General features: G+C 45.8%; 1 protein-coding gene across 2 annotated transcripts in view; it reads right to left on the minus strand.

Moving 5' to 3' along the window:
- Nucleotides 1-14,967, minus strand: part of ASS1 (argininosuccinate synthase 1) — a 78,572-nt gene that overhangs the window by 46,312 nt on the left and 17,293 nt on the right. For both annotated transcript variants that reach the window (XM_083721490.1, XM_083721491.1), the window contains exons 7-8: nucleotides 6,917-6,987; nucleotides 6,373-6,403 (exon numbers count right to left, since the gene is read on the minus strand). In XM_083721490.1, coding sequence (XP_083577616.1) covers nucleotides 6,373-6,403; nucleotides 6,917-6,987 — 102 coding nt within the window. The remainder of the gene's footprint in view (nucleotides 1-6,372; nucleotides 6,404-6,916; nucleotides 6,988-14,967) is intronic.

Genomic DNA, 14,967 nt, shown 5'->3' on the forward strand with positions numbered 1-14,967 from the left:
CAAACATGTGCCCTGAAATCTGAGCATGATCAGTTCTCATGGGATGTCATTTTGGAAAATAAAAATGGTGAAAGGATGTCTGCTTAAGCAGCAGCAGCTCTTGGAGGGGCTAATGGCTAGTGAGAACCCTAAAGAGGAGCACTCCTGCAAAAAGAGAAGTGCATGCTGCAACATTTTGTGGCAGGCCCCACTTTTAGTTAGATCAAAATCTAACAGATGTCCTTGGGCTTCTGGGGACCCATGAACAAAAAACATATCCCCTGAATTAAGCTGGAGTAACGACCAAACAGTCCTGCCTTTGTTTCTCTTTTGATTCATTGCTGGGAGACATTTTGGGAAGTTCAACCCCTGGAAGCACTGGAGTCCAGCTCACATTTTGGGAATTTCCCTCTGGACATATTGTCCTCTGGAGACCACAGTTTCACCAGCCCCTGGGCATTCTGCTGGGCTTGTGAGCCCCCAGGCTGGACTCTGAAAAAGGCCCTGATGCTGATGTCCGCTGCACCATAACCATGCCAGAGAATGTGCAACCTAGGTACAGGAATGTGTGACAAACACGCCTCTCTCTTTCCTATATTTCAGGGATCAGGGAGGGAGGGAGGGAGGGAGGAAGGGATCAGTCAGTCCCGGTCCTCTCAGTTTCTCATTTTTCCAATATTAAATTCAGTCCTCTAGATTCCTGCAGCAATTTGCAATAATAATAAAAGCCATCTCCTGAAAATTCATCAGAGCTGTGAGGGGATAGGGGCGCAAAGGTGAGGTGTAAAGGGAGGGGCACTATGTTGGCAAGGGGTGAGATTTTGGTAGAGGGCAGGTGGGGTTGCTGAGCAACGTGAACAGGGGCAGGAACCCGCAGTATTACATAATTGTAAACGTTAGTTGGTTGGAAAACTGCACTGCAAAATTCGGAAAGTACAGATTCAAAAGTTCAAATTTTGAAGGATGGCTGTGTTTGCAGTTCACACACTGCAAATTTCATAGCTTTAAAGAAGAAAAGAAACCAATTTCTTCTCCATCCATAATTGTATAGCTCAATTTTTTTGTGGGGGGGGAAACTCCAGTTCCCAGCATCTCTGACCACTAGGTCATACTAGAGTCCAACAACATCAGAGAATAAGAACATATGAAGAGCCCTTGGGCAGTGACCCACTTAGCCCAGCAGCCCCACAGTGACCAACCAGATACCCCAAGGGAAAGCCCACAAGCGGGACCCAAGTACGAGAGCCCTCCTCCCTCCAGTAGCTTCCAGCAACTGGTGTTCAGAAGCATGACTGCCTCCAACCACGGCATCACCCCATCATGGAAGAACTCCAGCTTCTCCACCCCAATGTACTGGTGTCCTGACTGTACAGCATGTTGCGGGAACTGTGAGCCTTCCAGCCCTTGTTGGACCATGCTTCCCACCACCCATGGCTGTTGGCTAAGCCAGCTGGGGCTGGCGGGTGCTGCCACCCTAGATCTCCATGGACCAAAATGAACGGCGGGTGTTCAGGCTACTTTCCCCCCCCTGAAAACCTCTCTCTATTTTGAGTTGCAGCAGGAGTTAGATGGGGGGGGGGAGAGTAGAGGGTGCTGATATGCTGACACCCTGTCCCTTCGTCTTCTCCTCCTCCACCCCCTTTCACCATCATCACCCCCCCAACAGACATGACCCCCCCCCCAGACCTGACAGCCGGAGGGATTTGAAAACAGATGGTTGAGCTATTTTCTGCCTCTGTGAGGCCCGATTGAGGAGCAATGAGGCAGCTAATACCTCGGAAGATAGAAATTTACTTGCTTTAACTTCATATGGGTACCCTGAAAAGAGTTCATTCAGTCCCAGGCACAACAATATCAACCCTGGATGAATAAACCATTTGCAGCATCGATAGCTGTACATCACACTTTAGTTCATGGACCATTTACTTCCAATTTTTTCCTCTTCTTGCCCCACTCCCTGATTCTTCATGCACACACACCCTCCCCACAATCACCCAGCCTCCTTCCTCCCTCCCTCCCTCTCCCCCCACCTTCATTCTTTCCCCATTGCCCCTTCATCCCTTTAAAGATGACATCCCAAGACCAGCCCTCCTATGGTGTGGGATAAATAAGGAGGCATTGATATACTATAACAAACCTCTATGTTGTTTGAACTGGGACATTTTCCTTCTTCTTCTTTTTAAGGGGGGAATAGAATTTGCCAAAGCATGTACCCAAATGATGGAATGAAGCCCATAATGCCATGTTGATGTATTTATTTAATTATTTTTTAAAAAAATCTATTTAGTTGTTTTATTTAACGGCCCTGGTTTAGGGAATTGTAACTATAGACCCAACTTTGCTTTCAAGACATTTGGTTAAAGAGTTTTAAATATTTCACATACAGATGTGTGCCTTTTCTAGGCACTCAATTCTTCTCTGCCTTTTACCCAGTGCTTTTTTTCTTTTTAAAAAAATGTTTAGGGTTACTCTCATTTTCCTACTCATATTGAAATACCGCCCCTCAATGAGCTCCAACTTAGATACACAAAATGTTTAAGGGTATGTGTACCCCTGCATCCCCCCAGAAACAAAGCACTGGTTTTACCTTTCCCTTTCCTGATCCCCCCCTCTCCCACCCGCCTTCGTTCTGCTTCCCTCACCCCCCACCCACCCCACCAACCTGGAGTACTAAAGTTTTTCATGATCTGAGCACAGGTTCTTCCTTGCTTTCCAAATAAGTATGATCAAGCCTTCCTGAAAAGCACAGCCAGAGTAAAATTGGAATCTGCCGCCCGTATAATTTGGGCTTCTGCGTTTACGCATTTTGAGTACATGTGTGTGTGTTGTTAAAATAACAGACCCATACATGAAAATGCAGCATTTTTTTTTCTTTGATGTAAAAGATATCGTTAGGAAGGGGGAAATGGAGCGAAGGGGGAGGGAGAATCCAATCTCTCTTGCTTTAGAGCGGGTCATAACCTTGTTTCATTAGGTTTTTGTACAGATGGGCTTGTTGCATGAGCGAGTGTTGAATATAGACATTTCTGTATATATACCCTAGGAACGGTTTTTTATTTTTTTAGGGGGGTGGGGGTGGGCAGGGACACCGTTAAGGTTTTGTTATGGGCACCAGAAAATGCCCATTTCACAGGAGGAAAAACAGGGGATCATTCATTAATTAGGTTTCTTACCCCCACTCTTCAAGCACAAGATTCAAGTGTGGACTAGAGAGAGGTGGAAATGCAATGGATTCACGTAAGCTTCACTCATAGTCCACCTATTGAAATTAATGGACTGAAGACTGTCAGAAAAGCCTGCTGTGTCAGGTCAATGTCCCAGCTAGTCCAGCATCCTCTTCTCACGGGGCCAATCAGACATCCAAATGGGAATCCCACAAGCAGGATATGAGTGCGCTGGTGACTCTCCCCACCTGTGATTCCCAGCAACAGGTATTCAGAGGCATCCTGCTTCAGACAGTGGAGGGAGAGCATCAAAAGAGCCTGGCTACTGGATTAGGCCAAAGGCCTATCTAGTCTAGCATTTGGTTCTCACAGGTAGGAACCCTAACAAAGAGGACATGAATGCAGGAGACCAACTTAGTTGTGTTCGTTAATTTCTATGGGGGAAACCTAGCTGAATACCACCCAATATCCAAACCCAGTCAAAACAACTTGCTGTGCAATGGAATAGGATGGATCCTAAAATGGCTGAAGGCCAGAGTACAGAGGTACAATTTCAGCATATCTGTACAATGAGGGTGGCCGGCGCACCTCTGCAGAGAGGGAATTCCATCATCTTTAATTTATTTGTGGGTTGTCTAACATGGGGCAGTGCTGAGGTGACTTACCACCAAGTTTAAAGACTTTACAGATTTCATCAAATGCCTGGGAGAAGTGAATTCTGTCTGTCTTTATTAAAATTTAGAGGCGGTCCTCTGACTTTACACCCCCCCACACAAAGGCTCAGTTTTCAATGACTCCACACTCAGTTAAGCCCAAGCCCCACTACCTGAGTCCCCTACTTTTTAAGTTTTAATGGTTTTATGTGTTCTTTTTGTAAGCGGCTTTGATTTTTAAAAATGAAATAGTAGTCTATAAATGTTTTTTATAAATAGATAACTAAATTTACTAATTGTTGTTGTTGTTGGGTTGTATTCAATGCTAATCCTATTTAGAGTGGATCCATTAAAATTAATAAACATGACTAACTTACGTGCATTAATTTCAATAGATCTACTCGGTGCAAACCTTACTTGGATACAATTAGTAGTAGTAATAGTAGTAGTAGATGTATTTATTATTATTTACCCACCCTTCACCACAAGGTTCCAGGGTGGGTCCCAACCATTTGAAGTACAATACTATGCACGACTTACACCAAATTAAACTGCCTTCCCAACCTCTTTCAAGTGATGTTTCCTTGGGAGGAAAGTAATCATGCAGAGACATGACAGCACCCTCCCTTTAGGGGTACGTTGGTGCTTACAGGAGCCTTTCATTTTACATCTCGCAGCACATTAGCAGTCCTCTATGGCAGAAAGCTTCAAGAAGCATCACCCAGTTACCAGGAATGGCACAAGAACCTTTATCCCAAACATACACAGAAAACTTTCTTACCCATCATCACCTCCCCCACATCCCCGGCCAACCCTCCGTGCCTGATTGTCTAATTAGTGCTGATGGATAGTTTAAGTAGCTCCCCTGAGCGTGGCAAGTCCAGCAGAGCATAAAGTGGAAGCGATTAGGACCAGCAGGCAACAAAGCCATCCAGCCCCATTAAGATGCAGCGAGGGCCATGCCCAGGAACTCCGGAGTGACACGCAGAGCTGCCAAACAAGGAGGACAGCTCTTGGAAGTGGGTGGACAGTGCCTGCTGGGCCTGCCCCCCCCCCCATAGGAGCGCTTAAGGAGTAATATCCCCATGGGCTCAAGCTAGGGGGATCTCTGGAAGAGGCACAGGTCCAAGGCCTTGTGGGATGCTTCCCTCAAAGAATCCTGGGAAACGCAGCTTGTTACAGGTGCTGAGAGTTGTTAGGCCTTCCCAAGAGCTACAGTTCCTAGAGTTCCCTGGGAAGAGGGCTTGAGTGTCAAACCACTCTGAGAGTTAGTTGGCTCTGCCTGGCTCCTCCTATTGTTTGGCCTTCCTGTTTCCTGCCCTACCAGTCTCAATGGGCAACGGCCACCACGGGATTTGTACACAGAACCTGGCTGTTCTGATCCCATTGAGCTCTGCCCACCTCCTGCACTGAGCATATGCCTGAGCTATTCATGTATTTTCATGCAGAATTATACATGGGGAATAGTATATTATAACTATAATATGCATTAAAAAATGCTACTCCTGTGTGGTACTATAGTTCTGCAACATCATGCTTTACCTATTAACACATGGTTATTATTTTTTTAATACAGTTGTGTATCTTGTTGTATGCATCTGTTTTTGTACAGGAATAGCCAACAAGGCACCAGAAGTTTTATTTATTACTTTATTTATCTCATTTATACCCCACCTTTTCCTCCAAGGAGCTCAAGGTAGCTTATGTGGTTCTCTTCCACCACCACCCATTTAATTCCCACAACAACCCTGTGAGGTAGAATGGGCTGAGAGAATCAGCAACTGGCCCAAGGTCACTCCCAGTGAGCTTCATGTTTGATGGGGGATTTGAGCCCTGGTGTCTCCCAGGTCCCAGTCCAGCTACTGCACCACATTATCTCAGACTGGTTTGGGACCACCATTCCTAACCACCGGGCATGGTGACTGGTGGGAGATATAGTCCAAAACATCACATCAGCTATCCCTGCTTTAGGAAACCTGTTCATACGCATACAATATTGTATGCATAATAATATCTATAAATGAAAGAATTGTTCATATTTTTAGCAGAACTGGTAAAAACAAAAATCATTTTGCTTCTTGTCAAGGCCAATGAGTGAAATGGGAATTAAGAGGAGAGGGAGAAGGAGGAGGAGGAGGAGGAGGAGAAGGGGGGAGGAGGAGGAGTTTTAGACTTGATATCCTGCCTTTCGCTCCCCTTAAGGAGTCTCAAAGCAGCTAACAATCTCCTTTCCCTTCCTCCCCCACAACAAACATTCTGTGAGGTGAGTGAGGCTGAGAGACTTCAGAGAAGTGTGACTAGCCGAAGGTCACCCAGCAGCTGCATGTGGAGGAGTGGGGAAGCGAACCCAGTTCACCAGATTACGAGTCCAACGTTCTTAACCACTACACCACCACACTGGCTCCCTGACTGGCAGTAGCTCTCTGGGGTTTCATGCAGGGGTCTCTCCCATCCCTACACGGAGATGCCACAGGGGACTGGACCTGGGGCCTTTTGCAAGCAAAGGAAGTGCTGTTCCGCCAAGCTATGACCCTTTCCCATGTCCCCTCTGTTTTTTCTTGGTAGGCACTGCTTACCTTAGGGTTCTCCAAGATCCCGGCCTCATAGCTTTTGAATATGGAGATCAAGAAAGGGAGAAAAGGAGAAAAGTTTAATTAGTAACTGGGTCTCTTGTCCTCCTGAGCTGCTTGTGGCATAGGGCTGACCTCTGTCAGAAACAGGACACTGGGCTGGGTGGCCATTTGCTCTCAGACAGCAGCAGCAGCAGCAGCAGCAACAACAACAACAACAACAACAACTTTACTACAACAACAACAACAACAACAACAACTTTATTACAGTGGTACCTCAGGTTACATATGCTTCAGGTTACATACGCTTCAGGTTACAGACTCCGCTAACCCAGAAATAGTACCTTGGGTTAAGAACTTTGCTTCAGGATGAGAATAGAAATTCCGCGGTGGTGGTGCGGCAGCAGCAGGAGGCCCCATTAGCTAAAGTGGTGCTTCAGGTTAAGAACAGTTTCAGGTTAAGAACGGACCTCTGGAATGAATTAAGTACGTAACCAGAGGTACTACTGTATTTGTACCCCACCCATCTCTGGGTGGCTTATTGTCTCACCTGATGTGCATAAGGTTTTCATCCATGCTCCATGGATTGGTGGGCGTCACTGGAATAGGGATGCCATGCTCCTACAGACAAGATAAAATGAAAAGGGGAGAAGGCATTAAAACTGGGAAACAGAGCAGTGCAGCGTCAGGAGAAACAGCTTTTGCTATGGCAGACAGACAGCAGTGCAACCTGTTGCTTCTGCCTGCTTCTTGCTTTTCAGATCATCATTTGTCACAGGATATACGCCCCTTTCGCAATATTTTGCAATATTTGCAATGTTTTTGGGGAAGTTAGCTGGAGCAGAATCGTAGAATTTTAGATTTGGGAGCGACACCAAGGGTCTTCTTATCCAACCTCCTGCAATTTAGGAGGGAAGCTCTGGGATCATGTGAGGCTGAGTCTTGCCTATTATTTATTTATGTATTTCAACCATTTATATACTGCTCAATCACAGTTGTCAGTTGTCCAAGGAAACACAATACACAATGCAAATTAAATTCAGTTAAAAATTACAAACTCAGAGTTCAGTTAAAAAGCCTCCTGGAATAATTTTGTAAGTATTCAGTAGGTGCCAGAAGGATACTTAACATCATGCACTTAAAGTACAACATTCGAACTTGCAGCAGACTAGTGGCTTAAAGTACGGGGTGTTGGTGTTTTAGCATTTTCCTGTTTAAAATCATTTTCAGCTTTGCAATTCAGCAGGGAATCCCTATCCACACATGAACAGAGGATAATTTGATTGGGTCAGTTGATAAAGGCCAAACCCCTCGTTCTTAATTGCAAGTGAAACATATGCATAATCACATCTATGAACCCAGGGAAGTCTGACCTTCATATATCTAGCTTAGTACTGTCAACACTAACTGGCAGCAGCTCTGTCCAAGGTTTCAGGCAGGGGGTCTTTCCTACCCTTACCTTGAGATGCCACTGGGGATTAAATCTGGGACTTTCTGCATGCAGTGCAGATGATGTCACTGAATCATTGTCCTTCATCTAAAAATACTGTAAGGCTCTAGTCCTCATGAATAGAAGATGCTGGGGACTGCCCAAGGGATCTTCTGCATGTACAGTAGATACTCTAGCACTGAGTTGTGGCCCTTCCCACTGCCAGAGGTGTCTAGGGAAGATTCTCTTGTATGCACTGGCGGAGGAAGAGGAGTGGGGGGGGAGCGCACCGCCCCCAGCAGCGTGAACCCGGTGGGGTGTCATTGTGACTGCCCCCCACCTGCACTAGGTGCCACACCCCTGTAGGTAGTGCACCACGCCCCTTGATGCGCACCAGCCCTGCCCCCACCTGCTCTCCGCCCCTCGGTACCGGAGCATGAAGCTCCGCCACTGCTTGTATGGATTTTATTCAATCCAATTTTTTAGGCAAACTGTCCTGATTATCACATGCTGGACCTAATGAACAGATCACAGCACAGTTAATATCCTTCAGTTAATATCCTCTCCAATTTTTTGCAGTCCAGTATTCATCTTTCAAAAAAAAAGTCCAAACAAAATATAGCTGTTATAGTAATGTTGTGTGCTTTTTATATATACTTTCTAAAGTGCTCAGAAACCTATTTTGGCATGCATTAAGCAATAGTTATACAAATAAATCACAGCAGTTTGCCAAGTATTAATTTTATGCAGTTTAAAAAAAAAAGTTTAAAAGTGCGTAGATTTATGCAGAAACAGGATAGAAAGGTCATATGCATGAACACATGCCTGGCAGAGAGCAGATCAGAAATGGAATCATCCATTCTTATCCTATAAAAAGTTTCACGCTGTCCCTACCTGCCTTTCACAAGGCCTCAAGACGTTTCACGTTTCCTCCTCTATTAATCTCCTTATCCTATCTCCCCCTTTCTCTCTCTCTCTCTCTCTCTCTCTCTCTCTCTCTCACACACACACACACACACACACACACACACACACACACAGCATATAGATAGTCATAAACCTCAGCTCTGTTACGGGGTCACCCACTCAGTCAATTAGCCGGCGACATTTCTGTGGGTGAAATGGTCTGTGAAAACTGGGTGACTTACACGACGGGCATGGAATTAGCGGGAGATGTAGCAATGACATGGTTCTCAGCCTGACAAACGACACAGCAGCGGGGTGTTGATCGAGGGGGTGTTAGGCTCTGCCAGGGAAAGGCAAGGCTCCATCAGCGTTTTCTTAACTTGAAAGATTTGACAATTGGGACAATAATTTATTTTATTTGCCAGAGGAGATGTTTGCTGTTTGTTTGCTTTTTTGCAAAGTTGCAAAGAGGGGCATGCAATTCCTGGACAAATCCAGTCAGCGGGTGCTGACGTGGTGCTTGTTCCTTCCTGCATTACAAAGTCTTGAATCAGAGCCTGGGTGACCATCTGTTAGGGATAGCTTCCAAGTCTAGGTTCTTTGCATTGAGGAGGGTGTGTGCGTGCTTGTTAATTTATTATTTAGTTATTAAGAGATTTATTACCCAACCCTTTGCTGCAAGGTCCCAGGGTGGGTGACAAGAACCATGTCACCATTCAATATTGAAATCCAAGAAAACACTTTAAAGCAACAGCAATGGCCGAAGAATGTACCTCAGGCCATAGCCCATCCTACCTCAAAAAGGGGTATTGTAGGGTTCGAAAAAGTTCAGGAAAGGGCTACCAAAATGATCAAGTGGATAGCGCTGCACTAAGAAGAAAGGTGGCAGCACTGGGGGCTTTTTAGTTTAGAGGAAAGATAAGTAAGAGATGATGTCACAGAGGTTTATCAAATGATGCATGGCTTGGAGAAAAAGAACACAGAAAAGTTTTTCTCCCTCTCTCATGACAATAGAACTAGTGGACACCCTATAAAGCTGAATGTTAGGAGACTCAGGACAGATAAAAGAAAGGACTTGTTCATATAGCAGAGTTGATGAGTGGAACTGATTCCCATAGGTGCCAGTGGCCACCAACCTAGATTGCTTTGAAAGAGGATTGGGCAAATTAATGGTGGAGAGGACTGCTGATGGCTACTAGCCATGATGGCTATGATCTGCCTCCACAGCTAGACACAGAAATGCTTCTGAATACCAGTTGCTGGAAACCACAGGAGGAAAGAGAGGGCTCTTGTGCTCAGGTCCTGCTTGTGGGTTTCTTGGTTGGTAGAGCATGAGATTCTTAATCTCAATGTTGTGGGTTCAAGTCCTACATGGGGCAAAAGATTCCTGCATTGCAGGGGGTTGGACTAGATGATTCTATGAACTACAATTCCATGTAGTCCATAGCAGCCAGACTCTACTTATGTTCTACTGCCACTGTCAGAGGCAGTGACTCTGAATACCAATTGCTAGGAATCATAAGTGGAGAGAATGCTGTTGAATTCACGTCTTGCTTGTGGGCTTCCCATCATGGGCTGGCCACTGTGAGAACAGGATGCTGAGCTGAATGGGCCGCTGGCCTGATCCAGAAGGCTTTGCTTACGTTCTTATGACAGAAGCTATCTCACAAAATCCCCCACGAATCTTCACTGTTGAAGACCAGTGCTTCCAAGTTTCAGCAAGGAGGGACATGCCTTCCTGTTGCTTCCATGAAGGTGGCAGAAAAATTAATTAATCAAATCATTTGCATTGGCATGTCTGCTGTCGGGGGCTGGAGCACCTCAGGCCCAGAGGCCAAATGTGGCCTTCTGAGCCTTCCCCCCCCCCCCGATACCTCACCCACCACCAGCCCTGCTTCCACACCCTCCTTGAGTGTTTTGGCCTGGCTGAAATGTGTCCTCGAAATCTGATCGTGTCTCTTGCTTGCCTGGGTGGACGATAGAGAGGGTACGTTTGTAGAAACTAACCAGCACCAAGGGGCTTCTGGCAATGCCCTCCACTGCGAGAAGTGAAGCTACAGGGAACCAGGCACAGGGCTGTCTCTGTAGTGGCTCCCGCCCTGTGGAATGCCCTCTCCCATTAGATGTCAAGGAGATAAAGAACTACACAACTTTTAGAAGACATCTGAAGGCAGCCCTGAATAGGGATGCTTTTTAATGTTTAATGTGTTTATGTTTTTATATATGTTGGAAGCCGCCCAGAGTGGCTGAGGTAACCTGGGCAGGGACAAATAAAATATTATTATTATTAGGCAGATGTAACCTTTATATTCTTTGCTCCACCCACTTTTCCCTTTGGCACCGCCCACCACTGGCATACTGTCCTCAAGTGGTCACTCAGAAGGGAATGTGGCCCCTCAGGGCTGAAAAAATGCTCCTTGCCCCACGTCTTTCAGCTCACAAGGCACTCTTCCTGGCCTGCTGTTCTTTTCTCACCCATCCATCGGGGTGAGGCTGACTGCGCGAGCGTATAGTTGTCCACGCTCCGAGTCCTGTGAAAGGGAGCAACCCCCCCACCCACCCACTTCACACTCCAGCGACCGCACTGGTCCATTAGCTTTGAAGAGCTCGTTAGTCAATTAAAGCTCCCCTTTGTTTATACTGAATGGGCTGTTATAAGAAGCGGAGGGCAGGCTGGGGAAGCTAATTCTCTTTTTATGACCACAAATCTCTCTCCCCCCCACCCCACCCGCCATTCCCCGTCCTGGAGCCCACCCCGGAGGCTACGCGAACACACACACACACACACACCGACGAGCCTGTGAAACATGGATTAGGTGTTCTATGCAACCATGGGTTTTAAAAGAGGCAGTGGTTTAAAGGTTTCAAATAAATAAAGTGAAGCAAAACCCTGGTCATTTTCTTTTCTGTTAGTGGCACTCTGAAAACGCTCCAATTCCACCTGTGTTTTAAATGAAGTTAGACTAAATTTTATCTTTATTTTTCTCGAATCACAGGAATACCTGTTAGGGATTCAGGAGACTGGGCGTTGGACTCCAGAAGCTAATAATAATTAGCACTCTTGAACCCAGCATTGCTTGGTAATTCTTAGGAACCCCCAAATCTCTGGAGTTTTGAAATCTGGCTAAAATCAATGCAGTTTTGAAAGGTACAGTCTGCAATCTTGTTTCGAAACGGCATCCAATTTTATCCAAACCTGCTCCTAGGTCTTGGGAACCGCTGTGCAAAATTTGGTTATGTCCTCTCAAGAGGTATCCAACTGCAGAGTGAATAAGCAGATAAAATATACAGTGGTACCTCTGGTTGCGAACGGGATCCATTCCGGAGCCTCGTTCGCAACATGAGCAGAACGCAACCCACGTCTGCGTGGGTCACGATTTGCCACTTCTGCACATGTGTGTGACGTCATTGTGTCTGTCTGCACATGCACAAGCGACAAAAGCCGGAAGTAACCCTTTCCAGTACTTCCGGGTCACCACGGGACGCAACCTGAAAAGACGTAATCTGAACCGAACGTAACAAGAGGTATGACTGTACCATAGAGAAGGGGTAGAGAACCTTTACCCCCACCCCAAGATGTTGCTGGACTACAACTCCCATCAGCCCCAGCAAGCATGGTACTTGTCCACACCTGGTGTAGAAAGTAATACCAGCCATAGGATAGTAATAGTACCAGTACAAGAATCTTTTCCAACCCTTCCTGGAGATGGTGGGGATTGATACCTTGAACTTTGGTAGTAGCAGATTCTGGGTACTATTTACAACACGGAATAATATTTACTGACTTTACAAGTCATTTGGTACACAAGCAAGGTCTCCAAGTGACTTGCAAGCATTTTCAAGAACTGCTCAGAGCCCTGACCACTGCCCAGCTACTCACAGGGACAGATGCGGCAGGCCTCTTAAGGGTGTTCCACATCAGTCCCTCTGATAGACTGGCCGTATGAAAGTTTTGTACAGTAGGGCTGCTTAGGTACTGGATCTGTGACTTTTAACATATATAATCTGCAGGCTCCACCACTAAGTGATGGGTCCCTTTGTATCATCGCTAAGAACATAAGAGGATAAGGACTTAAGAGCCTGCTGAATTAAGCCAATAGCCCATCTAGTCCAGCATCCTCTTCTTGCAGTGGCCCTGCTGGGAAAACTGCAAGCAGGACCTGCGCACAAGAGCATTGTCCCTCCTGAAGTTTCCAGCAAGTGGCATTCACAAGCACTGCAGAGCCGGCATAGCTAGTAGCCATCGATAGCACTCTCCTTCATGAACTCACGCTAATTCTTTCATACAGACATCCAAATTGGTAGCCATCTGTTGCTTTTCAAATTGGTAGCCACTGCCTCCATGCAGGAGTGAGTTCCATAGTTTAGCTTTGCACTGTGTGGATGAGTCCTTTATTCTTAATAATAATAATAATAATAATAATAATTTATTGTTTATACCCTGCCCATCTGGCTGGGTTTCTCCAGCCACTCTGGGCGGCTTCCAATGGAATATTAAAATACAATAACCTATTAAACATTAAAAGCTTCCCTAAAGAGGGCTGCCTTCAGATGTCTTCTAAAAAGTCTGGTAGTTGTTTTTCTCTTTGATATCTGGTGGGAGGGCGTTCCAAAGGGCAGGTGCCACCACCAAGAAGGCCCTCTGCCTGGTTCCCTGTAACTTGGCTTCTTGCAGTGAGGGAACCGCCAGAAGGCCCTCGGAGCTGGACCTCAGTGTCCAGGCAGAACGATGGGCAGACACTCCTTCAGGTATACTGAAGGCTGTATTAAAGCTTCTAACATCCAGGAGGAAAAACTTTCCATTAGGGCATTTGGTTGGCTCCCCATGAGGACAACAGACAGTGCAGGGCTAGATGGGCCAGTGGCCTAATCCAACAGGTTATTCTTATGCATGTGTTATTTTTCGACTGCCTTTTAGTCTGGCTCTCTAAGCATTACAAAACCCTGGCTGAATCTGCTGGACAGGAGATAAAGGAACAGTTTGCTTGTGGTAGAACAGGCTCTCTAAAAGCTCTCCAATATCCTCATCCAGCACCTTAGATTCAAACAACAATACCCTGGTGGTGAATGAACACAAACAAACACAAAAAAACCCCAGGTTGTGCATCCATTAACCAACCATTTCCCCTTCCCCCCTGCCCTTTCCCTAACACACAGCCACAGTTTGAAAAGTCTGAAACGCAACTCTTTTCGTCCACATTAATTGCTTCGAGCGGGGGCCCTCTCCTCAGCTTATAGCTGTGGCCTTTTTTTTTCTTGGGAAGAGAAAAGGCGCACACTTCAGTTTCCCATACAATAACAATTAAAATACACACACATACATACACACAAACAGAGAGAGGGCGAAGTTAATAATTTGACCGTTTGGCAACATATGGGAGTCTCTTGGAAATTGCCTACTTAGGAATAAATAACAGATGGTAAAAGACAAGTGTCGGGAAAAGCACGTGCCTCTTTATTTCCAAAATACAAAATTTAAAAGGGAGGCCGAGAGCGACAGCATCCGGTCTCAGAACCCTCTGCAGAATAATTTTTTCTGACTCAACACAGCGTTGGATCCGCTTTAGACGGGCGTTGTTGTTGGGTATTTTTTATTTTAAAAAAAGAACTAGGAAGGAGAGAGAGAGAGAGAGAGAGAGAGAGAGAGAGAGAGAGAGAGAACCTCAAGCAATTTTCTGGTTTATACACTGAACTGCTCTTTTCCTCTTGATTGATTGAGCCCAGTTGTCAACCATTTCCATAAAGTCGCAGGGAAAGAAAAGGTCCCCTGGTGGGCAGCCAAGGGGCTCTGATGCAAAACTTCTAATATGTTTTATTGAAACTTGTTCTTCCAAAAAAAAAAAAAAAAGCGGGGAATAAAAGGCATTGGGGAGGGGAGGGCAAAAAAGGCATTTACTTTGTCTCTCGAAGGAGCTATTGAAGTGGGGACAAGTTTCTGCCTTCAAAGTGGATGACAATTAACATCTAGGTAATTACGGGCCTTTTTTTAAAAAAAAAAAGGAGAAGGGGGGAAGTATCCGTACGCCCCAAAAACCGAGGATATGTGGAAGCCTCCTGCAGGGGGTGCCTGTAATTGCTGCGGTAACGAGCAGGCGAGATTGCGCTCAGCTAAAATCCAAAGTGGCCTTGAAGGTTAGAAAATTAAAGGTTCGTTGTGATGAAAGAAGGGGGAAAATGACACGTTGTGAACGGTGTAGAGAGAGAGAGAGGAGGCAGAATGGACGGCAGTTTTTTAAAGCACTCTGGAAGGTTTCAGCCCCCCCCCC

This window comes from Podarcis gaigeae, assembly GCF_964106915.1.
Source record: "Podarcis gaigeae genome assembly, chromosome: Z".
Lineage (NCBI taxonomy): Eukaryota > Metazoa > Chordata > Lepidosauria > Squamata > Lacertidae > Podarcis > Podarcis gaigeae.